This window comes from Elephas maximus, chromosome 4 (assembly GCF_024166365.1).
Source record: "Elephas maximus indicus isolate mEleMax1 chromosome 4, mEleMax1 primary haplotype, whole genome shotgun sequence".
Classification (NCBI taxonomy): Eukaryota; Metazoa; Chordata; class Mammalia; order Proboscidea; family Elephantidae; genus Elephas; species Elephas maximus.
Genome location: NC_064822.1, coordinates 63249729 through 63274220, shown reverse-complemented (window position 1 = coordinate 63274220; position 24492 = coordinate 63249729). Strand labels below are relative to the sequence as shown.

The 24492-nt window shown below is 48.8% G+C and overlaps 3 protein-coding genes across 5 annotated transcripts; 1 reads left to right on the top strand and 2 right to left on the bottom strand.

Annotated features, from left to right (window-relative positions):
* Positions 1-1111: 1111 nt before the first annotated feature.
* On the top strand, positions 1112-7917 carry VAMP1 (vesicle associated membrane protein 1). The gene is made up of 5 exons (XM_049882269.1): positions 1112-1406; positions 4177-4303; positions 4524-4682; positions 5410-5461; positions 5885-7917. Coding segments are annotated over exons 1-5 (357 nt in total). The 5' UTR covers positions 1112-1404; the 3' UTR covers positions 5902-7917.
* Positions 7918-9203: 1286 nt separating this feature from the next.
* On the bottom strand, positions 9204-14713 carry TAPBPL (TAP binding protein like). Of its 2 annotated transcripts, XM_049882265.1 has the most exons (7): positions 14629-14713; positions 13606-13836; positions 13178-13450; positions 11828-12166; positions 10766-11068; positions 9484-9564; positions 9204-9292 (listed from the first exon to the last, which is right to left on the bottom strand). In XM_049882265.1, exons 1-7 carry the CDS (start codon positions 14690-14692, stop codon positions 9264-9266), a joined length of 1320 nt encoding a protein of 439 aa, XP_049738222.1. In that variant the 5' UTR covers positions 14693-14713; the 3' UTR covers positions 9204-9263. The 2 variants fall into 2 exon arrangements, with proteins under 2 accessions (XP_049738222.1, XP_049738221.1); XM_049882264.1 differs by lacking the exons at positions 9204-9292; positions 9484-9564 and having other exon boundaries at positions 10548-11068.
* Positions 14714-15433: 720 nt separating this feature from the next.
* Positions 15434-19924, bottom strand: CD27 (CD27 molecule). 2 transcript variants are annotated; one of them, XM_049882267.1, is made up of 6 exons: positions 19751-19924; positions 19430-19561; positions 16594-16773; positions 16309-16398; positions 15924-16061; positions 15434-15699 (listed from the first exon to the last, which is right to left on the bottom strand). In XM_049882267.1, the coding sequence occupies exons 1-6, from the start codon at positions 19884-19886 to the stop codon at positions 15575-15577; spliced, it is 801 nt and encodes a 266-aa protein (XP_049738224.1). In that variant the 5' UTR covers positions 19887-19924; the 3' UTR covers positions 15434-15574. The 2 variants fall into 2 exon arrangements, with proteins under 2 accessions (XP_049738224.1, XP_049738225.1); XM_049882268.1 differs by having other exon boundaries at positions 15435-15699; positions 15942-16061; positions 19751-19922.
* Between the last annotated feature and the right edge of the window lie 4568 nt (positions 19925-24492).

The window sequence follows — 24492 nt, the reverse complement described above, 5'->3', positions numbered from 1 at the left end:
GACGCTTGGAAGAAAGTTCCAGAGAAAGAAGAGGAACGCTTTTTTGAGAAATGCTACGTCATCACCAAAGCCCTTGATGGCACGCACAGAGAACTACATTGTGCGGAAAATCATGGACATCCAAGACTGAGTCAAAAAAATGAATAACAGCCTGTGAGTGTGAAATCTTAGGAATATTGTTACCATATTATTTCATTTGTTTTCCTTTTCATGTATGTACGGCAGTGATACAGTGTAAAAATCTATATTAAAAAAACCTACACTTTGAACAAGTGTAAAATAAATTTCTAAGTGATAAGAAAAGCATTGTATCACCGTTTATTTGCAACCGCTTTTCTCAGTGGGAAATAAGATAATGATGTTTTACAACTGATGACGTCCAGGCAAGAGAGAAAAGTTGAGCAGGACCGTGAGACGAGAGGAGGGAATTCTTGAAATACTAAGAAGACAAAATTGACTCGATTTAGTGAATTATTGGAGGGAGGGGTAAAGATGAAAGGGAAGGAAATCTAGGATGTCGTCCAGGTTTCTGGTTTGGGCAACTGAGCCTACCTGATAGGACAGGAGGGGTAGGTTTGGGGGCGGGCTAATTTAGGATAATACACCATGAGGTGCTTGGCTGTGTTGAAACCAAGGATTGCTTTGGTAGGACCGAGCCCCACAGTACATGGTATTCGGAGCCGGCGGCTCTGCCCTGGGTTCCGCATCCTCAGAGCAGCTAGCGGTTAAAAAATAGCCAGGAGGAAAGGTGGAGCGGCGTCCAGGGCTGGGAGCCCAATCTGTGCACAGGCTATCGAACCACCGCCCCTTCCAGGACCCTCCCGCGGCCGTCGGCGGAAGCGTTATGATTGGCTGGAGCCACCGGTGCTGCCCGCGGACAGGCCCAGACGCCAGGAACTGCTCAGGAATTGGTTGGCAAGTACCAAACAATGCCTAACTCAAAAGGTGGAAGCCGCTTTTCCAGGGTGCTGGCCGGTATTTCCACCCCGCCCTGTTGCCTAACAAGACAGGTAAGCAAACTCTACTTGTATTGGTCAGTGAGTTTTCCTAACAGCAACCGCTCCTTTCTGGAGTCGGGGATGAAAGGAGAGCTGTGATTGGCAAACTTGCAGGGGCGGGGCAGGCTAGGCATTAGCCGGGCTTCTCCTGGGGGACTTGGCGCCTGTCCTGGACGTTGATTGGGCCGCGGGATTGTTAACGCCACCAGGGAGGCGTGGCCAGCACTAATAAAGACTGGGTCCAGCGCGGCAGCTGCAGTAAGTTCCACCGCAGCTAGAGTTCCGGGTGGTCAGCTAGGGGCGGAGCTCGGAAGTTCCGTCGACTCAGCAGCAGCGTCCCCTTTTCGTCGAGTGTCTCGCCGGAGCCTCGAGAGGAGACGGACCCCCCACTCCCTCTGTCAGAAAAATGTGAGTTGACTCTGGTGCTGGGGACTCAGCACCTCCTTGCCAACTCTCACCCCCAGCGCTGGACTCTGCGGGACGGAAAATGGCGCATTGCAGCAGCTGCGGCGACGCGGGGAACCACGGCCGCGCGCCGCTCCTAGACCGGGCCACCCCGGGGGAGGGAGCCAGCACCCCCATTCCCGCATTGGCCACTAACAGCACCCCGCGGGTGGGATAGGAGGGCGGGGGTCCCCCATTCATTGCAACCTCTCTTTTCGCCTGTGGGGCGCTCCATTCCAGGTCTCGGGTAGTGGAACCCCGGAGAGAGCCAACAGGGGCTTGGAGACATCGGGGTGGGGGGCTCGAGGCCCGCTCTTGTGTCTGACTCTGTAAGTACTTAGGCCTCAGGAAAGACAGGCGTGGGTACACCTGCCACTTAGTAACTCGGGCTGCGCTGCGACCTCTGGGTTTGTGTATGCCCCTCACGCTCCGAGCGTGATGTGCCCCCGTAATGGCAGTGAGAAAAGCTCCGGAAACGTATCTGCCAGTTCTCTGGCGCCAGGTGGGCAGCTCAGAAAGACTCAAGGGACACTGGCATGTGGGTCCACGCAGCCATTCATCCCAAGGCCACCGTACAGAAGGTGTTTTCACCTGTCACAGTCTTAGCCAAGTATTTGGAAGAGAAATAGGGAGAGCTGAGCATCCCTCCCTCCCCCTAACGTTCTCACATTTGTCTCTACCATCTTCAACCTCACCCCATCCCAAGATCCTGAGGGAGAACCGTGGCTAGACAAATGAATTACTTCCCTGTCAGGACCACAATATGTGTGACAGAGACTTTTCTTTCCGATTACCACCTGGAGCCCTGGTCCTGGATGTATTTGTGCTGCTTCTCTTAGTAACAAAAAAGGCAAGGGTTTACTTGTGTTACATAAGGGTTATAAGTATCCCTGGGCATTTTACAGCTGAGTGTTTCCAATGCCCAACAAGTAGTTAAGTGAAATGGACCCCCCAAATGGAATGCTTTATAGCTGTTTCACGCTTCCTTCATTTCTGATTCCATACTTGTGCTTTTAGCTGTATATGATAACTCAAGCATTCTGGTCAAGCCCTATTATTCCAGTTGTTTTCATTTTGGGGAAGGGGATCCCTTTCAGCCGAGTGGTTCCCCACAGCAGCCATGTGGGATGAAAGGAGGGAGATGGAGAACGCATGGTGGATAGCAGGGCATCATGAGGTCTCTGACCTTAATTTTGTCATTGGTGCCACCACCCTGGACTGCTTCCAAGACCAAACACAGGCAGCTACATGCTCATTGGATTTTCCACCTTTAGTTGAGAACTAGATTGCTTAGCTCCGTAGCAGCACAAGAGTCTTGTGGCTTGCATGGTGTTGTAATCTTTCTTTCCTCGGCCTCCCTTGTGTGCTTTAGAGGGAATAGAAAAAGCGATTCCTTAAATGGGGATGAGTCAGGTGTAACCTGCTGGTATATCTCTCTCTGAAGGATTATTCTCTATCTTCTAGTCAGAAAGAAATTCGCTTAGGGAGGAGGAGCTTCTGGGTATTACTTCTGTTGTGATTAGTCGAGGAATTTCATTTTTGATGACTAGTGCAGTTACCCTGGCTGCTCCTGTGAGGTATGTTTTGTGAGGTTCTGCTTCTGTTTGATGAGGAGTTCTTATTGTAATTTCTATTGTCCATCAACTTCGAGAGAACTCCCTCCAGCCTATGGGTTCTTCCTTTGCAGAGAAAATCTCACACCATAGGTTAGACTTCTGGGAATTCTTTAGGAGGTGAATGTAGCTTCCATATATTGAGACTTAGAGGAGTTCAACTTGGAGAACACATACTAGATTATTGCCATTTGATATGGATCCCTTAGCCCTAGGTGGTACTGAAAGAACAGTCTCCGTGTGTGTAGGAATGTAAACAAAAGTTTCTTTTGGGGGCATAAGGAGCTAGGGAAGTCTCCTGAGACTTCATGCCAAGTCTAGAAAAGGAAGGGACAGAATGTTTATGATGCATGTACCTTGAGGACTATTTTTAGAATTTTTACGTCCTGTTTGTACTCTTGGAACAGTGTCCATAACTAATGCAGTTGCCTTGGGCCTCAGGCTCTGTCTAAGTGAAACCCCCATCTTCTCTGCCAAAAACAAAGTAAGCCAACAGCCCTGACTCATTCCACCTACATAGGCTTTGCTTTTGGTGATTATCCAAGTTGTTCTTATTCAGAAGCCCCGATATACTACCAATCATTCTGTGGAAACATAACCAATAACTGGATCCCCTTCAGCAGAGTCTGTCACCTTGCCCTTTCTGTTTCTATTCAGGCTTTGCAAAAAAAGGAACAGTTCAGCCCATAGGTTTGTCCTGAAGGTTTATTCTTTTCTCTACTAGTTTCTCCTAACTGGGATTAGGGGTTTCCAGTTTGACTTCATGTGAAAGGCTCTGACAGCCGGGGAAATGCCATTTTGGCCAAGGCTGGCACATTTGCCCCATAGCCTCTACACCAGAGGGTGTATTTGAGTTGGGTCTAACATCAGAAGGTAGCCCCTAACAAAATCTCATGGTGCCACCTGGATGACCCTGAGCCCCATCTGAACGTTGTTACAGAATTTTTCATCTTTTACTTCTTACTTTTTTCTATGGTTCGGCTCCCTGCTTGGGGTTGCCCTTCTTATTGCATAAAATCTAATCATAATTTCTTTGGTAGTCCGGGGTGAGAAATACCCCAGTGGCAGGGTTCCTTTCTTGTCTAGGTTACTTTTTGTACTCTGCCCACTTCTCTCCACAGGTCTGCTCCAGCTCAGCCACCTGCCCAGGGGGAAGAAGGGGCTGCCCCAGGTGGGGGTCCTCCCGGCCCTCCTCCTAACATGAGCAGTAACAGACGACTACAGCAAACCCAGGCACAAGTGGAGGAGGTTGGTGGATAGCTGTTTTCTGAATCATGGACGTTTAGAAACAGAAGGGAACATCTTGTCTATTTTTCTCTTTTTTATAGAGGGGTAGCCAAAGGCTCTGGGTTACAGGGCAAAGCAGCCCTTAGAGTTAAGCAGGGCCAGACTCTCTGATTCCCTAGTCTGTGATCCCTCCCATCTGTATTAGGGAGCTTAGCAGCTTTGTTTCTGTGGCCCTCCTCAGGTGGTGGACATCATACGTGTGAATGTGGACAAGGTCCTGGAGAGGGACCAGAAGCTGTCAGAGCTGGATGACCGAGCTGACGCCTTGCAGGCGGGAGCATCACAATTTGAGAGCAGTGCTGCCAAGCTAAAAAGAAAGTATTGGTGGAAAAACTGCAAGGTGGGTTTTCTTTGCTTCTTCCCCTTCTTTTCCTGGGCCCAACTTGTAGAAGGCAGGAAAACCCCTCAGGTTCTACATTTCTTCCCTCTGTTTTTTTTTTTAATGGCGCAGGATCTCTTCCTTGCAGAACTCTTGGAGGAAAGCCTGAAAACCTCCTTCATAAGATGCATTACCCATGTTGGCCACCAGGGGAGGCTAGAGTATTCAGAACCACTGAGTGGGAGAAAATGACACTCAGGAGTTTGGAAACGATTAGTGGAGTAGCTTTCCCTAAGTGATTCTTCTGTAAGAAATTCCCACCTAGCCCTTCCTCAGACGCGGTATCAACACAATGGCTCGGGTATTTTTTTAAATACCTCCAACTTTTGGGAATGAGTTGAACACTTTACAGTGAAAAATGAACCAATTAAATAAAGATCCAAAGTCTGTATGTATCTCCATTAGAGTTCCTTTTAAAGCCTTAAGGCAAGAGGAACTCAGCAAAAAGGGGCAAACTTCAGGTGCCCTGGCGTTTCCGAGGAGCTACTGCTGTGGTCCAAGGATTATTCTCTGATGAGAAGCAGGAGGGTTGGGCCCTCCCTGAGAGGCTTGCCAGTCTCCTGAGCAGTGTGTGTTTTCTTCCACTGTCTCAGGGATGGAGGAAATTTTCGGTCCCCACATCTCTTGTCCTGGCTTCTTTCCTCCTTCCCAAATCCAAGGGCTCCTTTTTTTGTCAATGTTTCTTCAGATGATGATCATGCTGGGAGCCATCTGTGCCATCATCGTGGTAGTTATTGTAAGTAAGTATCGCTGAGGTTGCTGGTGGGGTGACAAGGTGGGAAGGTCCCGGAGTCTTCTCCCAGCCCTGCCTGCCTGCCTGCCTGCCTGGGGAATGGGGCTGCTCTAACTGAGGTATGGAGACCGTTGCCGTGGGACCATCACTCGGTTTGGGAGGGAGCAAGGGTGGGTATGCTGGCAAAGTCAATGGACTTCCTTGATGGACAAGCCCCCCTTCTGCAAGATAATGCAGAGAGATGGCCCCTCCTGTTCTGAGGAAGTGGGGCTATGCCGTTTATCACTGGCTTGGATCAGAGGGAGACCATGGGAATGGGACACCTACAACTGAAAGACCTCATTATGTCTGTAACTTGATGTAATTTGCCCTCTTGTTTTTCCTGTCTCTTTCTTTTTTCTGTGTGGGACTTCCTGATTCCTGTGTCCAGTCTACTTTTTTACTTGAGAATGTGCCACTCCTCCCCTATTCTCCATTGCCATCCAAACTCATGCCTCTCGCCCTCTGCTCTCTCAACGAACTTCCCTATCTGCCTTCTTACATCCCAACCCAGGCTTCTCTGCCACCCATCCCTCCTTTTTTTTGTTGCTTTCATTTGCACTATGTCCCTCAACACTAGAAATGCTGCTCGTGGCACAGTCTTGAAGTAACTACCTGAAGAGCAACAGCAGGTGCCTCCTCCCTACTCCGTCTTCTTATGTACTCTCAAATTCTCCCAAAGCTAAAAAGAGCTGGAGGCCACGGGAAGGGGGAGGGAAAGGGGAATAGCTGAGGTGCCATGCTGAAGAAGCTGCCAAGATTGGGAGAGGAAAAAGGTATCAATGCTCAGTGTCTTCAGGAAAGGCCAGGCAGCTGGCAAGAGGAGGAGGAGGCTGGGCACAGTTAGGAAAATGGCAGCTTACACCGTGCTGCCTTGGCTACTTCACCTGGAACTTTCTTCCTCTTTCAGCCCTGAAAGAGGATCCTGCGGGTGGGCCCATCGTCCAATTCTGTCCTAGTGAAATACTCTTTTAGAAAGTAAAACCTGTTTTGTTTTTTTTTTCCTGCCGTTGTTTCTAATCTGTTAGTCCAAGATTTTCTATATCTTCAGGGATTTTACAACCATTCACTTTGATCTCTCTAGGCCTTGAGAACAAATACTTATTGAGAAAACACTGGGACTCTCATTTCCATTCTAGAAGCAGTCCCATAAGCTCCTAACTGGAATGGACCATCTCTTCTTCATATTCTTTGCAGCACTCTGTATTGTTCATGAAGGGCACCAAGTAATTTCATATAGCCAAAGTTTTGGACTCAGTTCATTTTAATTGCTGACATAGAGAGAGTGCCTGTTAGTTACAGAGAAACTGAGGTAAGGGCCTGATTTAAAAATAAGCTTGAAGGGGGGGAAAAAAAAAGCTTAGAGGAAGCTATTTCTTGCCCTCTCACTGAGGAGAGTCTTGTTCCCCCCTGTTGATAAAGGAATGTGAGGGTGTTAGAAGTGAGGGTCTAGGGAATCCTCATCACCCCTGTGTACTTGCCAAAGACAGAGATAAGGCAAGAGATCCTTTCTGGGGTTTGGCCCATCCGAGTGTTGAGAGAAGTCTGGTGTACCCAGCAACTCAGCCTTTGGGTGGGAGGTGTGACAGCCTGTAGACCAGTGTGTTTGTGAATTGCTGCATTGTCACGGGGCCGTCTCAGCTAGAGCCACCTCTCTGTTCTTCCTGCTGTATGTTCCCCTTCAAAACTCCCTGCCTTACCCATCTGAATTCTACTTTGCCCCCTTACTTTTTCTCCTCTTTGCCTGGTTTATGGGTACAGACAGTGGCACCTGAGGACGGGAGCTGCTCGGCCTGTCTTGCGGGCTACTGCTTGCCTTCAGGATAGGGTGTTGTGTGGGATAGACCGAGGTCCTTACTGAATGGGTAAGGAGAGTAGGGCAGGCTGGGAACAGAGGAGGAATACCTGCAGCCCTTGATATCGTCCATCCTCCGGCCCACAGGCAGGGGAGGCCAAGGCCGTGCTGGGCTGGGTCAGGATGCTCACTTCCCATGTAGCAGCATTTCATCGTGCAAAACCATCCTTCCTCTCCCTTTGCCCCTGTTTTCCGCATTCCCTTCGTCCTGCCCTGGGCAGGACTGAAGAGCTGGAAGAAAGCAGTCAGTGTACCCTCCCACCGGCCCCCCTCGAAGGTCTCCACTCTCCCCTGGGCTCCTCCTTGTCTAATGGAGGGGTCACCGCTGGAGAAGAAACACCACTGTCCTCGATGTGTCCCAAGCCTGGAGCAAATCTGCCCTCTTGGCCCACCCAGCCCTGTCATAGGAATTATTTTCTGAGTTTCTGTCCCTCCGAGGTACACCACAAGTAGTTGGCTTTGTTCTTTTGGGGGCGTTAGCCCTTCTACTTTCTTTCTCACCCCACCCTGTGCCCTCTTCTGTGTCTTTGCTCTCCCCTCTCCCTCCCACCACCCATGTGCATGAGCAAATATGCAACTCAACCCCGGGACTTTGCAGTCAAATGGAGCTGAGCTTCCCACATCCCCTTCTTCGGTTTGCCATGAGCCGTTGTGGGGTTTCCACTGTGTGTCTGTCGTCACCTCTTTGTCTTTTTTCCTAGCCCCAATCTCATACCTGTATAGAGTAATAAAGTTGTATTTCCACCAAAGGCATGTGGCATATTTACCAATTTCATGTATTCTTGAGCAAAGGCTAAAAATACAAATTCCTACCACTAAACTGACTTGGTTGTTGTTTGGGTTGGAGGAACCGGGGAGGGGGAGGAGGGGAGTACCGGTTCTTCCTAGTAGTCTGATGTTGCCTGGGGCCGGAAAGGCTGGCTTCTGTGTGCTGTATGGTCTTCAAGAGATTAAAGATCTGTGTCGGCAGAGGAAGTGGTCTCTGCTTTCAGCGTTAGTACCTGAAGCAGTCGCACTCTTCGCAGGTGCTCGTGAGAGGAAGTGCTGACAGGAAGTTGAGTGGGCTTCTCGCACTGGCAAACAGCTGCAGGCTTTCTCAGGCATCTCCCATTTACCTCCTTCCGAGGTTCTCGGCCTGCCCGGCCTGTCCCAGGGGACCCGCCCAGATGAGGCCTCCAGTGAACACCCTGTGTTCCCCATCGCCCTCACATTGTTTTCTTTTGCTGAGTTCCACTGTTTCGACCACATACATTTTAGAAATGAATTAAAGGCGAAATCTCTCCCCTTCAGATGATGGGGGAAGGAGTTCTTAGGTATCCTGAAATGGCCACTGTCTGAAGGAGCCGAAGGAAGGTTTTGCAGAGCAACTGAGATGGAGCCACAGGGCTGCTTCTGAGGGCCTTTGATTCACACCTTGAACACTTTGCAAGTTGGAACAGCTAGGCTTGGGGACAGGGCTCAGTTGGGTCCAGTGTGGGGACAGACGGGGAAGTGGAGAAGCATTGTCTCAGAGCTTACAAGGGACTTTTATTTTGACAGACTCCAGTGTTTATGAGTGGTGGGCCAAACCCCACACTTTACCCTATTGTCCCTCACTTTCTTAATTCCTTCCTGTTTTCTTTCCCCATCATTTCATCCCAAATCTGGCTCTCTTATGTTAACCTCCACCCAGACATTCTGCCTTCCTGATGCCCTCGCACCTCTACATTTTCTCCCGTGGTGTATCTGCCCAGGGCCCACAATGAAGGTAGAGACTGCACAGCGAGAGCCAGAGTCAGTGTCCCGGAAATCTGGTGGTTTCTTCATGCCTTTCTTGGGGCCTGTTTGAGCTCTAGGGCCTAGGATCTCTCCAGAGTCCCTCTGGGGGAATTTGACTACTCTTCTCTGAGGCAGGAGAGTGGCTACCCAGAGTTCCTCAGAATCTCAAGAACCTTGGCGAGGTGGCTAGGAGACAAGATGAAACAAGATTAGTTTTAGTTGGGGTAACCCCAAAAGCAGGGGGCTGTGGTGGCTGGGCCGGCTGGGAGTTGGGGTGCTTGGACTTCATCCTTGGTTGGGATGGGGAGGTGGTTAGAGTGGGCTGATCTATGGGGGTGGGGGTTAGAGGCCAGAGCTGAGGGCAGCCAGGCTCTTACCTTTTCGCCTCTGAAGCCCCAGGAACAACAGTGCAAGAAGGAAGAGGCTGCTGGCAAAGATGATTCCAAAGGCCATTCTCTCTGTAGGTTAGAGCAGTGCGGGATAGAGTAGGCTGAGCCCTCAACCCCAGTGTCTGCCCCAGGGAGGAAGAATGGGGAGGAATGTGTGTTTGTGAGTCCCTGGTGGAGGAGCTCATATCAGATACCCTGCCCTCACCCAGGGCACAGGGAAGCATTCATACTTGTTGAGTGTGGTTGGATGTTTGTGTGTGTTACTCCATATAGTTCTCTACCTCTTCCCACCTCAGGACGGTTTTAGTTTTTTTAAATTGATTTGCAAGAGAAGTTTAGATTAGATTAGTTGTGAACAGTGATTTTCTAGGTAGCTGGGGAAGAATGGGAGCTGAGACAAAAACCTCTGTTCTCAGGAAACTAACAGTCTAGTGAGAACCAAATCATGCCTACTGCTGCTGTGTTTGCATTTCTAAGTGCAGATTCTCTCTTGTTTAAAACCTTCCACTGACCTTCTGTGGCTTTCAGGATGAAGTTCAAGCTTGAAGGGCCATCATGGTCATGCCACTAACAGCAATAGAGGGTTTAAAACTGGAGGAGAGCCAGGCTGTTTTTCACATTTTCTGTTTGACCAGTTACTAGGGTAGGTGACCTTGGGCAAATCCGTAAGTGCCAGTTTACTCATCTGTAAAGTGGAATCACATCTAAAGGGCTTAGTACGGTGCTTGACTCATGTAAATGCTCAATAAATATAATGACCTTTCAAGCTTCAGTGCCTTCCATGTCCCCATTTGTCCATATATTTTGGCTCTAGCTATGCTGAGCTTTTTGCAGTTCCCCAGAGTCTTAAGCTGCTTTATAGTTTGGCTGTCACATCTGCTGTTCTTTCTGTCTTGAGTGTTCCCTTTCCCCTCAGTTAGCTAACTAGACTCAGATGTCTCTTATAGGTCATCTTCCCTGACTCCTAGTCTGTTCTCCAACTGGACTAAGCTCCTTAAGGCAGGATCAGGAATTGCTCAGCCTTGATCTCCAGCCGGCAGCACAATGACTGACACACTGGAGCTGGGCTGTAATGAAGTCTCAAAGGATGTGTAGCTGGAGCTGTGGAGGCTGCCATCTTGGGAAAGATAAACCTAGCAGCAGAAGGCAGGACATGAAGAAGCTGAGACTGAACAAAGCCATGGGAAGCAAAAGAAGGCCAAAGAAGTGTTGGGGGCAGGACAACCAGGAGCCCAAGTCTGGAGGTGGGGAAAAGAGGGCAGCCCAGTACCTGGTGGGGCAACCCAGGCGCTGGCCCCAAGGGGCTCCTCTAGGGAGATGTGCGTGATCTGGCAGGTGTAAGTGGCGCCTGCAGAACCAGGGTCTGCTGTCAGGGAGGAAGAGATGCTGTAGGTGCCTGCCGTGCTTTGCCTGAGGCTGGAGAAGGAGGCCCCGGGGACTTGGACTGGGGTTCCGCCTAGCTCCTCTCGTGTCCACATCACAGCCACATCCAGAGGATAATAGCCAGCAATGTTGCAGATGAGGGTGGGTGGCTGAGCTTCATTTACCAAGTTCAGTTGTATTTTGGGGGAAGCTGGAAGAAAGAGTGAAGAATAAGATTTCAGAGAGATCCATCTGGGGACAGCAGAGGAGCCTAAAGCTTTCTCTTCTGCTGAGAGTAAGAGTAGGTTGTGGAGGCTGAAGTTTCCTCCTCAGTGGTGTACCAAGGAGTGGGATGTGAGGGATGCATCCTGGTACAGGCAATAAGGGGTACATTTTCCATTAAAAAAAGAAAAAAAACAAACCCACTGCCGTTGAGTTGATTCCAACTCATAACTACCATATTGGACAGAGTAGAACTGCCCCACAGGGTATCCAAGGAGCACCTGGTGGGTTCGAACTGCCGACCTTTTGGTTAGCAGCCTTTGCTCTTAACCACTACGCCACAAGGGTTTCCACATTTTCCATAGGTAATTAAAAAAAAAATAGTAAAGCCAACTAAAGGTTGGCTTGCTTTTTAATATCATGACAAGACAGCCGTTTTAAAGGGTATCAGTGATAAAGTACTTCTCCAGATCAGGACTGCCCAAAATGACAGGGGTGATGGGAGCCAGCTAGCCAGGGCAGGGCAGCAGGATTCTGGGCTGGGAAATTCTCGATGGGATTATCCTGGAATCCAAAGGGATACCTTATCTGATGCCATCTATACTTCTGGGATGGAGAAGGCATTTAGATTGTGGAAAATCAGTCTGGCACTCTAAAAATTGCCCTTCTGTTTGGACCCCAATCTGGAAAACACTCCTAATAGGCATCTCTCTACCTGTTCCCCAGGATAACTGAGTCCTGGCCTCACCTCGGACGTTGAACTGGATGATTTGTTGAGCTCGGTACAGAGAGGTGGTGATCTGGCAAATGTAGGCCCCCTCATCCTTTGGAGTGAGGCTGGGTAGCGTAAGTGAGGCATCCCCAGCCATGAGGAGCTGCTCAGGTTCTAGGGTAGCACCTTCCCTCTTGGCCTGCCCCTGCCCTGTGGTCCAGCTGTACACCTGCTGGCCACTGCCCTTATGCTGCAGCCGCCACTCCACACCGATAAGGTCCAAGCCTGGTGCCATGGAGAAGACACAGTGCAGGGAAGCTGAGGCCCCCAGCAGGAAATTCAGTGACGGGGTCTGTGTTGTCACCTGGAACTCCACTGTGGTGAGAAAAAGTGGGATGAGTAAGGGTTTCTTTCTCCTTGAGGTGATCTGATTGCTGAGCTCTGGGTGTACTTGCGGGAGTTTGGCAGGTTGTGAGCACGCACTTGCCCCTGCTTCCTCCCCTGGACAAGGAGGCCAGCCGAGCTCATTTTCCGTCAGGTGGAGCAGAACAGAGATAAAGTGGCAAAATGTTAACACCTGGTGAATCTATGTGAAGAGTATATGGTGTTCATTGTATTATTATTTTACCTTTTCTGTAGATTTGAAATAGCCCAAAATAAAAAAGGGGGAAAATACCTAACAGTGCTAGGACTATGGTAGATATTGCCCAGATGTAAGGACCCTTCCTTTCTGATGCAGCAGGATAAATGTAGGTTAGACAATAGAAAGGGTAGCATGTTTTGGTCCTTTCCACAGATAGGAGGGTAGCCCCCTCATCTTGTCTGGGCTTGAGTGTATCTTCTTGGGGGCAAAATATTGGATAAGATGGACTCTGGAGGATCCTTTCATCATGATCTCAATGTCTTGTGCCCTCTAAGAGTGCTGAATTGAAAAGGCCCAGGACTTGGGCTCTGCTAGTACGAGACTGGGAACACGTGGTAGTTTATCTCTATGTAAAAGATATTTGAATCCATCCTTGTGCTCTGCTCTGATTATCTTTAAGCACCAGGCCAGGCTAACTTTTCACTGGGAGAAAACTGGTGTTTGGCTCAGTAAGACTATTACAGACAACACATATAAAGGGCATTATGTGCCTTATTTCCTCGTAGCCACCCAGTAAGGTGAAATTATTCCCACTTTGGAGATGATACATAGCTTGACCTTGTGTTTGGACCCTCAGGATTCTCTTCTTCTGTACTCTGGTCTTCAGGAAGCAGGAGCACTGAGGCCCCGGGGGCACCCTGAGATGACCTAGGTGGTGGATTATTCTCTTCCTTCTCCCCCATCTCTGCCCTCTTTAAAAAAAATAAAACTTCTTTCCTGCTCCATGCTTTTCGTTTTCTTACCTGCAGTCCGCACAGTGCCCTGGGGGCTCAGGGGCAGGTTTACCGCGGGGTGTCCTGCAGCCCCAGTCTCAGCATCACCGAGGGTCTTCATCACCATGGAGATACCAGGTCCCCCTCCAAACACCTGTATGTTGGTGATGAACCAAGCTGCTGTCCCAAGAGTGGCGTCTTGTCTGGCCTGGATAAAGTAGTGTGAGATCTCACAGGTCACCTCCTTCCCACTGCAGTCAGCGTGGAGCAAGGCCTCGGCCTGGGGAATCTGTACCAGGTCCACTGGGGAAGAAGGGTGGCACACAGGTCGAGTTGGATTGAGAACACGGGGTCAATGGGACTCAAGTGGGTGTGTGTACTCAGGAACTGGTTAAATAGCAGGGCCGTCCCGGTGGAGGGAGCCCAAAAGGACTAAAGACAGAGTAGAGGGCTCTTACCTGAGGCCTCAAAGATAACAGGTAGATTGTCTTTGGCCAGAGTGTCCATTTGGAAATCTGTGAAGCCTTCCAAGGAGCCATCATCCAATACTGGCACCTGCCTCAGCACGAGCAAGGCCTTGGCCCTGTTCTCATTACTGGCCAGAGTCCCATGGTGCCCACTATCCTTCACCAAGAAGCAATCTAAGACCACGTCCACTGCCCGCCACTGCCTTTCTGTCACAGGGGACTCTGTAGGGAGAAGGCTGGGTTAGCACCCTCTTACCCAGAAAGTTACTCCTGTATTTGCTTCCCACCTTACTCTCCCAAACTGTGGCCTCATCAAGAGGTAAAAGTTGCCTTCCAGCATCCCAGCCGTCTCTGTGTTCTTTTACCTTGTCAAAATCTGTTTTCTGGAATTCACCTGCTACTCCAGGAAGGTACTCCTTGGTGTGAAATATTTAATGTCCTGAATTTGCCTTGCTCAGTTTTTACTCTTATTTCCAATTTTTGAACGAAAGACCATTTCCTCAGTCAAAGGAATTCTCAGCAGAAGCAATAGATTGGCAGATACTGGGGCAGTGGCCATGGGGAGAGGAGACTGCTAATGCTAGAGGCCCTGGCAGCCATCTTAAGTTTCTCCAACCACCCCGCGGAATCAGCTTCACTTTCTGCCGTTACAGGTAGCTTTCCCCTCCCCCACCCCTGGAGGGGGCACCTACTGAATGGTTTTCCTAGCCTGGGGAATGCTCTCAGGCTAGCGCCCTCTCCTGTAGGACAGTGATGGACAGCGACTGCCCCACAATATCCACAGAAAAAAAAAAGGCCCCTCTTAATTTGGTCTGTCCCTACACACTGTTGGGTCCTTACTTGCCAGCCCCTGAGCCTTTCTTCTGTTGGGGTTAGAAGGCTATTGGAAGCTGTCCCTGGCCCCTTTGCCCTTCTGGAATCTAAGGGAGAGTGGCTAAAAGATGCTTACAATAGCCCCAAGGCCCCCCTCCCGTGTGTGTGCGCGCGCGCAGGCGCGCACACACACACACTCACCGGTTTCTGCTGCTCCGAAAAAAGCCAAGCAGAGCAGCAGGCACCACACTGCGTCGGTGCCCATGGAGGCTGCTCTGAGCCCCCTTCACCCACTCCCTTCTCCACGATCCCAGTGTTTGCAAGGTCCTGAGCTGGAGAAGAGCAGGCCGGCTCTCGGGAACCCCCCTTGCTGGCCGGCAGCAGCCTGTCGGTTTCTGTTCTGTCAGTCTACTTTCGCTTTCACTTGGGAAAGTCTTTCTGTGGCTGCCTTTGGGAGAGGCTGTTTGTAGCCACTGTTGGAGCTCCGTTCACTGTTCTTCCTTCTCTACACACACTCACTGAAGAGTCCAAGACCTGACTTTAGTGTACTGTTTTGCTCCCTACCAGCCCCAAGAAGGTGGGAATATAAGTGTGGGTGGGACGGGGAAACTGGCAGCCAGAAGCAGGATCGCCAGTGGCCTGGGGAACCTTTCCTTATTTTGTTAGTGCTTCATCCATGTCTCCACCCCCTCGGGCAGGCTCCAATGCAAATCTGCAGGGAGAAAGCACCTCTCTGCAGATCCCCAATCAGAGAGCCTGGGAGTGGCCTGGGTTCTGGGACTGGAATTTCAAAGAGCCAGACATCTGCAGTGTGTGGTAATCTGTCACTTTATTTTGCTGATTTTTAGGTCAGCGATACAATATGTGGGGTTTTTGTAGCCGGAAGTGTGTTTTACAGCCAGAACCCCACCCCTCTTGCAGCCCAGAGAAGCTGGCTCCTGCTTCCCACCTCCAGCTCATTCCCACTTGTCCTCGTCATTGCCAGTCCCATAAACCCACTTTTTCAAGTCTGTACACAGGAAAGGGTCCTGATGAGAGGATGGTATTGAAGTTGGGGTGCCAGGTCTAGTTCCCTCTGAATGGCCAGATGGGCTGGAGTGGAAGCTAGGGCTTTATGGCATGACCCCGCACCCTCACCCTGGTTGGCTCAGGGGTAGGCAGTGGGCTCCGGTTTGCGGTAATCCTCCTGGATGGGAATGGCTCCGCCTTCCTCCTCTCTGGGGCAGCTGTAAGCACAGGGCTCTGCAGGCTCCACTGGGTTTTCTCCTTTGTCTACAGAAGAGAAGGGTGATGAGTCTTGGACAGCAGTGGGGAGGGGGTGAAGGGAAACAGATGAGCGAAGGCAGGGAAGACTGGGGGAGGACCGACAGCTAAAGAGAAGAGTTAGGAGGGACGCAGGGTTGGTGCAGATGGAGCTGGGGGAGCTTCAGTGAGGTTGGAGGCAGGGGCAGCGGGGCTGAGATGGTGGGGTAGGGTGCAGCAACAGGACTGCAGACCTGCATTTTGTCTCTTACTTGATCCATGTTTTCTTTGTTGGTGGAGGAACAGGACTCCGCCCAGGGTGAAAGCAAGTAGCATTCCAGAGAGGACCACAAAGATGCGGATACAGTCTGAGCTACACAGGGACCTTTGGGCTGTGAGAGGCAGGGGACACACTGGAGTTTGGAGGAGGGCCTAGCCCTTAACTCCCGTCAGCCTAGCCTGCCTGTCCCCTTTTGCCCACCTCCTCACCCTCACCTTTGGACCAAAGTCCTCTCCTGATTGCTAGACTTTGCTTTTCCCTGCTCCTCTTGTCCCTACTCCTAGGAACTTTCTGTCTGGCTTCCCTCCTGCACTCTCCTGTGTATGTACTCTGGGGTGGGGGTTGGGGAGGACACTCACGTGGCCAATGGGTAGAGCGTGCAGGGGCAGGCAGCCACCTGGAATGAGCCAGAGTCTGCATGGGCCTGATGCTTCTGGCCTCTGCCATCTCTGGAAAAACAGGCAGGATGAGTACAGCAGGCAGCCTCATGGGGCCTAAGAGGTACTGGATGAGATGGAAATGAGGAGACAGGCTGACCAAGCAGCTCAGGTGTGGGAGAGTGTAGTGGGTGTGGTAGTGGGGAGTGCTGGTTGGCATCTCACCCTTACCTCAAATGACCAGACGAAGGGTTGCCTGGAACTTACTTTCGGCATAAGGTAAGCTGGTGGGTTGTGGATGTGGGCCTGGGGCTTGAGGCAGACGAGTGGTCAACAAGGGGTTTGGGAGCTGATCACACTCGGTACACTCCTTGTCCCGGCACTGCCAGCCATTGGGGCAGGCACACTCGGCATTGGCGGTGATGGTGCAGTTGCGGATGCGGAGACCTGGGGAAAGAGGTGGCCGGAGATGCACAGACGCTCAGGCCTTCAGAAACCTGTAAGGTCCACCTGCTTCTTCCTCTCCCCACACCCCCATCCCATGTCCACCTCTAGGACAGGCTTCCCCCTTTCTATTCCCACCTCCCAATCCCACAAAGTCTGCTCTCCCTCACTGTCCTCCAGTGCCTTTGTCCAGGGAGCTATATTACAGTTATTATGGAAAAAATGTGGACCTTTTAGAAATTTCATAGGTTTGGAAATAGAAACCATGACAAACAGATACAGCTTACATAATTTTCTCTCTTACTGATACAACTTATGGTTGAAGTATAATACGTATGTATGCTTATAGGGAAGTATGATATACATGTAAGTGTAAAGCTTGATTAAAAAAAATGAGTTTGTACAAATTAAACACAAATATGTAGCCAGCACCCAGATTAAGAAACAAAAGATGACCAGCATCTTGGAAGACCCCTGATGCTCCCTTTTAGTCACTAACCCCCCAAGAGTAGCCACTATTCTGACTTCTAATGCCACAAATTAGTTTTGCCTATTTGTATACTATAGAAATGAAATCATGCAGTATGTACTTATTTGGGTTTGTCTTCCACAATTCTGTGAGTTTCATCCATATTGTTGAGTATAATTGCAGATTGTTCATTCTCATTGCTACTATTAATAGGCATTTGGGTAATTTCCAGTTTTCACCAATTAGGAATAGTGTTGCCGTGACTCTTGATGTGTTTTTAACTTTACTTGGGAGTTATCTGATTACTGACATTCTTTACCATTAAAATATACATTTTACTCAAGTGTAGGTGTCAGGTGCTGTGTGGCTATCAGTCAGCTACACTGGGCTGGGCCGGGCTGGACTCGCAGGTGGTTGGGGTTGAGAGGAGGGTGATTCTGGGGCAAACAGCAACACCTGGAGGTGGGCCAGCTTAAGTAGAGCCTGGTAGGACCTTAGGGTAGTGCACTCATGGGGACCTGGGAGAAGAACCATGATAGAGAGAGGAACCTACGAAGAGAGGGGTTGGAAGGAAGGTTGGAGGATGCCAAAGACTGCTGTCAGCTGTAATCATTTCCCCTAGGATATGCCTTTTGCCAGGGAAGGGAGAGAGACAATTTCCATCTTCTCCTTATGCCCCTGTGAGTGCTTCCTCGTGAGTTTTGATTTGAGTTCCTACTAGAGGTGAGTTTCCTTGTGGCTTACTAGGAATTGTAAGCCAGCCTGGACAAGGAGCTGCAAGGGAAGAGTGAGAAGAGCCTGGAAGAGTGATGGGAGGAGGGGACAGTATGGGAGGTGGGAAGGGAAGAGATAGATAGGCAATGGTGGAGAAGATTAGGGAGGGGTGATTGTGAAGGTACCTCCTAAAAGGAAAAGAGAAGAGTTAAAGAAGAGGCCAGGGTGACTAAAATGGCTGAAGTAGCAGGAGTATCCAGAGACCTGGGCATTCCATTCACTATGTATATAACCTGTGACCTGATTTCAGGCACTTCCCTATCTTGAACAGATGGGAATACTGAGGTCCAGAGATGGCCGAACTCATTCAGCCTCCTCCCCATCTCCTTCCCTGCTGCAGTACCCTGGGGCCTTATGTAACCTGGTGCTTGCTGCCTGAGTGCTTGGGGATCTGTTGGCTGGGTCTACAAAGAAGGATCATGAACTGGGCTGGCTTGGAACACAATGGAGGGAGTGGGGATGGGCTTAGTCCTGGGAAAAAGGCCTTCTGGTAGTGCCTCGCAAAGTGAGTGGTAGAGGCCTTGACTTAAGATTTCAACCCTGCTAGGGCTGCTGCCAAGAAAAGAAAATCATCCATTAATAATCTTACTTGTAAATTAAGAGGACTGAGGAATATGTCTTTTGTATTAAAAGTGTGGCCATTTGACTCTTTTGCAATGAAAAAAAAACTTTTTTTTTTTTAACGAATGCAATATTAAAAAGCCCAGTGAGACCAAACATATTTTACAGTTAAGTAATTTACAAGCCTTAATCCTGTCTTGCTGAAGAACATTTGTTTGAAGGGGCTGCATTAAAATCTGTACTTTAGTGTATACTGATATGTAGTTCCTGAAATTCTAGCCAAAATGGAGAAATAATAGAAGAATTTATCAGCACAGCTACAGATATTACCTTTCTTAATTTTTAAGAAAGGTATAATTACAAAGGCAAAAAACACAGGTCACATTTTTGTTTTCCTAAATTGGCTTTTGTGCAAAAAAAGGGTTGATCCCCATTGGCTTACAGTATTATTTCCGTAGAAAGATGTATTCCAAGTTTCAAACAGCCAGTCTACCAACATGTGCTCTGGGAATACAGCCAGTTCATCAGTAGGGGGTTGCTTGTCTGAAATGTGTGTTCTTAGAGCGTCTTCCTGCTCTTACTGTCTTAATCCTGTCCGCGATACACTCTGACCAATCCCTCAAATTCTGCTCATCCCCTTTCCCTGAAATACTAGATTTCTCACCACATCAATACAAGCCCGCCCCCACAAGCCCCCAGTGTGGCCCACACTTGCCATGAGCCTGGAAGCAGGCTGAAGCCTCTGCTCGTCATCCTTTCTGCTTCTTCACGCCCAGCTTGCCAGCCTTGCTTACCAAATACTGTCCAGTGTCATATCACACACCCCAAGCCCTTCAGCCCCCTTGCCCATCTCACCAAAGTTACAGTGCCGACAGCTCTCACAGTGGGGCCTGGTATGGTGGTCTGGCGAGAAGGAGACCCCTGGTACACATGGCTTACACCGAGCAGCCTTTCCGTGCCCGTCACAGTCCTTCACTAGGAACGTTCCTGTGGGACAGGGTCCAGTGTCAAGGCCACGAAGCCCCTTCCCCTTCTCTGCCTCTTCAAGGCAGTACCTCCCAGCTGCTACATGATTCCTCTTCTTGCTCGAGCTGTCTCACCCTCTGCTTCCCTTTACCTTAAACTGGCTGCTCTCTCCCTCACTCCTTCAGCTCCTGCCCAGGCCTGCTGTCTTACCTGGCTCACACATCTGGCAGCACAGGTCTCCCTGAGCCTGGTAGTGCCTCTCTGGACAGCCATTGGGGCCTGGGGCAGCTAAGAGCCCCACCAGGGTCCCTAGAACCCACAGACAGCAGGGGGGTGGCCAGGCCATGGCTCTTGCCCAGGGAGCTCTTTGCCCTCTGTTGACTGCTGGCCTCTCTGGCTGGTACTCCCCAGCTGGGTGCTGGTGCCTCTTTCTCGTCACCTCCTTGGCAGTGGCCGAGGTTCCTCACCGAGTTGCCCCACTTCAAGTGGCAAGTCGACCTTTGATGGCAGTTGTGATCCTAGAACGCCTGTTGTAGTTGTTTTTTCTCTCACAGCAGCAACCTCCGCCCTCTTCTGCTTTCAGTGTGCTGGGAGGGTATTAAAGAGCAAACCCTGTCAGACCTGCTGCTCTTCAAAGGTGCCCCTCCAACACACCAGCCTCCCCTTGGTTTCCGCCCCTCTCGTGCTTATGAAGAATTTAACCCATCTGTGCCTGCCTGTTTTACCAAATGTTGGTTGTACACAGTTGCCCACCTCTTTTCTTTATGAACTTGTACACAAAGTCACCCAAACACACCCCTGTTCACAGCTTACAAACTAACGTGAATGTTGCCCCTCTTGCTTCCCCATCTCTCTTCTTTCACAAAGATAACCAGCTTAAAGAAGGAAGGGGAACAAGAAGTGAATATGTGTTCAAGCCTTTTATCTGAAACTCTTGGGATCAGATATGTTTTGAAATTCCGACTTGAGGTTTTAGAAAGAAACTAGCACCACATATTACCAAACACCCTCATGGAGCTGAGACAACACTCAATCAAACACAATATTTCTGTAGCCAAACATTTGAGTATTTACACTAAGTGGGATGAATAATGACTGTAACTGGCTTTGCATCTACTGAGATCTGATTTTATGGTCAAAAGAATTTGCTACAGAATTATTCAGAATTGCAGACAAGGGGCTGTAGACCTGTTTCTCTTCTGTTGTAGACACTATGCTAGGAAATCACAAGCAGTCTCATTTTGTCTTCGTGTCAGCTTGTGATAGAGGTATTACCCACTGCCAGGTAGCCTCCTTCCCTCTCAGACCCCTGCTTACTCCTCACTGAGCTCTCTCTTTACCTCCTCCCTCCTCACCTCTAACTGTGTCAGTCACTGGTGTCCTGGAGCACCTGGGGCATCTCCTCTCCTGGCCTTGTGTATCTGGGGTTAAAGGTAACTTCCTATTTGGGTCATCTCTTCCCTATTTCTCTGGTTCTTCAGGAGAGACTGATTTGGGGATATTGGAAGTAGCTGGACTTTGTTGGACTTTGCCCTCTTTGAGCTCTGGCAACACATGGGTCAGAAACCCCTCCTCATTTCCCAGTGACTGAGGCGTAGGGTGGCTTATTTCTGTCTCTCCAGGGCATTTGTCATGTAGGGGCTTTGCAGTTGTTTCCACATGGCTCATAAAATGTCACACCCCCAGTGGTCTTGCCTATTAGATTTGTTAGATCTGTTCTCTCTCTGTCTCACTTTGGTTTCCTTTCTCTTCATTTTTTCCACCCTCCTGCCTTTCCCCAGCCCCCTCTACCGCTCCTCATCAGGGTCTGCTCAAGTGAGAACCACATATGGGTGTGATTTGAAGAACTTCTGCAAAACCACCATTTTCACTATCTATCAGGCAGAGTGCCTGAATTCCCCTCTTATGGAGGGTTTCCTTTGGGATCTGAGGACTTTTCTTTCACTAACAGTCCTGCCCTATTCCCAGGTTATGGTGAATATCTTCACTCAATCTTAAACCTCAGGATCGGTGTGAGGAGATAAAGATGGGAAAAACAATACTTAAAGATAATATTTTTCTCATTTACAGCATAAAAAACCTTTTTCTCACTAAAATATTGATATATAAGTTTTTTACAACATAACAAAACATTTACAGTAATACATTAAGCAAGAGCGATGTGATTTAATGTTTCATTATTTTTAAAATCCTTGCTTCAATACTTTATATATAAGGACTAGATCTGGGTTAAGTTCAAATACTTGGTTTTAATGACTGACTTAGATAAAAAGATGCTCTAGATCTGTTTCATGTACTTTTTAAAATTTTGAACTCTGAGTGTATCATCAGTAAAGCTTTTTCAGTGGGAATACTTGGTGGCCTAGGTTGAAGACATCTCTTCAGAGTAGTAGTTGTCAGATACTCCAGGGATATTACTGGCTTGAGATCAATTTCTATGTTGTTTTCTTGGGTGCAGAGGAGGTTTCCAAACCATACTGGCAGTAAAAACTTGAATCCCAAACCTGGGGGAGCACAGACCTGTAGTTAGAAATTTTCAGGACAGATTTTCCTCACCCAGAAGGCATAGAAAGATAAGCTTCCCGTTTGAGGCTCCATGTTGGTGAGTGGATTTTTCTAGACTTCTGTTAATGTTCTTTAGCTTTCTGTGGGAGGAATGGGAGGATGTCTTTTCCAATTCCCTGTCTGGCGGGGCCATGGTCTTATCTTCCAGACCCATGTGGGCATTTAAACCTCAGCCCCAAGATGCCTGGTACCGACAATCCCTCATTGGTGGCGTAAGCACTCAGCTCAACAGTTTTCAGTTCCCGCTGCCTCTCTGGCACCTGGGGATTTAAGAACTCATGTAAAAGAATATTGTTATGTACCATTTCAAGGTATTCGTTGTACGTGCTAAGAGCCACATCTTCTTCGGAAGGTGTTGTTATGGTTCTCTCTTCTCTGAGTGTCTTAGGGCTCACGGACTCTCATGATTTTATGTGATATTATGGTTTAGGGAATTAAATTTAGTTTAAGGTCAGCTAATTTCTGAAATTAAATATATAAGTTGATCTGTGTAAAGTTCGAAGCACTGACTTGAGGTTTTCTGACTTGTAGTCTTTGTAGCCAGGAAAAAGCAAGACTAGTGAAGGGAAAGTCTGTAAGATAACAGGCAAGGGGAGAAGCAATGAGGGGAAGACATGGCTGTAAAGGGACCTGTCTTGACCTGGAACTGAGGGTTGTCTTGGGGCCCAAATCCCACTGAGACAGGGGGATTCTGGGTTGGAGGAAGAAAGAGCACAACCTTCACAGTCAGACAGATTGGTGGTCCACGTGCATCCCTCCAGTTTTTAACCAGGCTTACCTCTGACACAGCCCAGAAATCCCTAAATTAAAATTTCAGCTACTTGGAGACAGTATTGCCTACCATGCAGTGTTGGGAGAATTAAGTATAATAATATAAATGGAATGCCTTGCCTAGTTTGAGTATTGAATAAATGTTAATTCCTTCCCTCCTCTCCTGGGTGTTTGAGGCAGCAAGCCCCAGGAAATGGGGTTAAAGGAGCCAATTAACCTGGGAACTAACCAAAGGTGTGTGAAAGAGGCAGAACAATTTGCTAAATTGAGCAAGCTGTGCATGTACGGTATGTCTGCTCCATGTTTTATTCATATGCAGAGGTTTCTTCATAAGGCCAAAAATGATTTTGTGAGGGGGTGGGGGCTGTTCCCCTCACAGTGGGCTCCTGGGCCCCCGGCATTTTCTGCTCCCTTTTTTACTGAGCAATTCCTCTTGTCCACTCAGATGAGCACTGACTGCGCGCACAACCAGTGTATTAATCTTCCCTGCAGTGGAAGTGAACGATGCTGGGGCCCATGTCAATCACTTGTGAGTTTCTATGAGTAACTGCTGCCTTCATTTCCCCCTTCTAGCCTGTAACCTTCCCTCTCAGTGCCAGCTCACTCCTAATGGTATACTGGAGCCAGCTGCCACTGTCTAGCCAAAACCAGATGGCTAAATTGTCAGGAATTTTGTGAGCTGGTAGGTTATATCTTACTAGCTTGAAATTGGCTGTGATGGGAGTATTTATACCAAGTAAATCATCAAATGCTACAAATCAAGGGCTCCCTGTCGAAGACAGCCAGCTGTTAAACATTCACCACCATATCACTACTGTGGACTTTTAGTTAATTGCCTTTAGTCTGTTTTTAGTTTCTGGAGAGGCAGAGGAGTCCCTGGACTGTGCAGACAGTTAAGGCACTCAGCTGCTAACAGAAAGGTTGAAGGCTTGAGTCTACCCAGAGGACTCGGAAGAAAGGCTTGATAATCGACTTCTGAAAAATCAGCCATTAAAATCCCTGTGGAGCACATTTCTACCTGGACATACATGAGGTCACCAACAACCCAATGAAAAACTGGTTGGTTGGAAAGGCAGAGTTCTTTCCTATGTGGGCCCCTGGCCTCGCCTTCTGGCTTCTGGGTAGAGTTACTTTCAGTAAGTCACCTGTCTCACTACTGCAGCCACCTTAGGATCCCAGACTAGCAGAGCTAGAAGGAACAGCTCTGATCCTGTGGGTCTACCCCTCGTTTTACAGATGTCAGAACTGCTGGCCAGGGAGCTGGAGTGATTTGCTCTTTGTGGCAGAGTTGGGAGAAAACCTAGCCTCTGCCCTTTCACTCTAAGAAACCATAGCATCTTTCTATTTTAGTTGAAATTTAATTATATAAGTAATGCATTCACATAATCTCCTTATAGAAAATTAGGCCATTACAGTCCATCATTTCCACCACTAGGTATCTGCACTAAGAATTCTTGCACACATGCCCTGGGAGACATGTACAAGATGTTTGTAGCACTGCTGTTTGTAAGAACATTCATAGCACTGCTGTTTGTAATAGGAGAAAGGAAGAAAGAAGGATGAGAGGGAGAGAAACAACTTACATGTCCATAAACAGTAGATTGAATAATAAATTG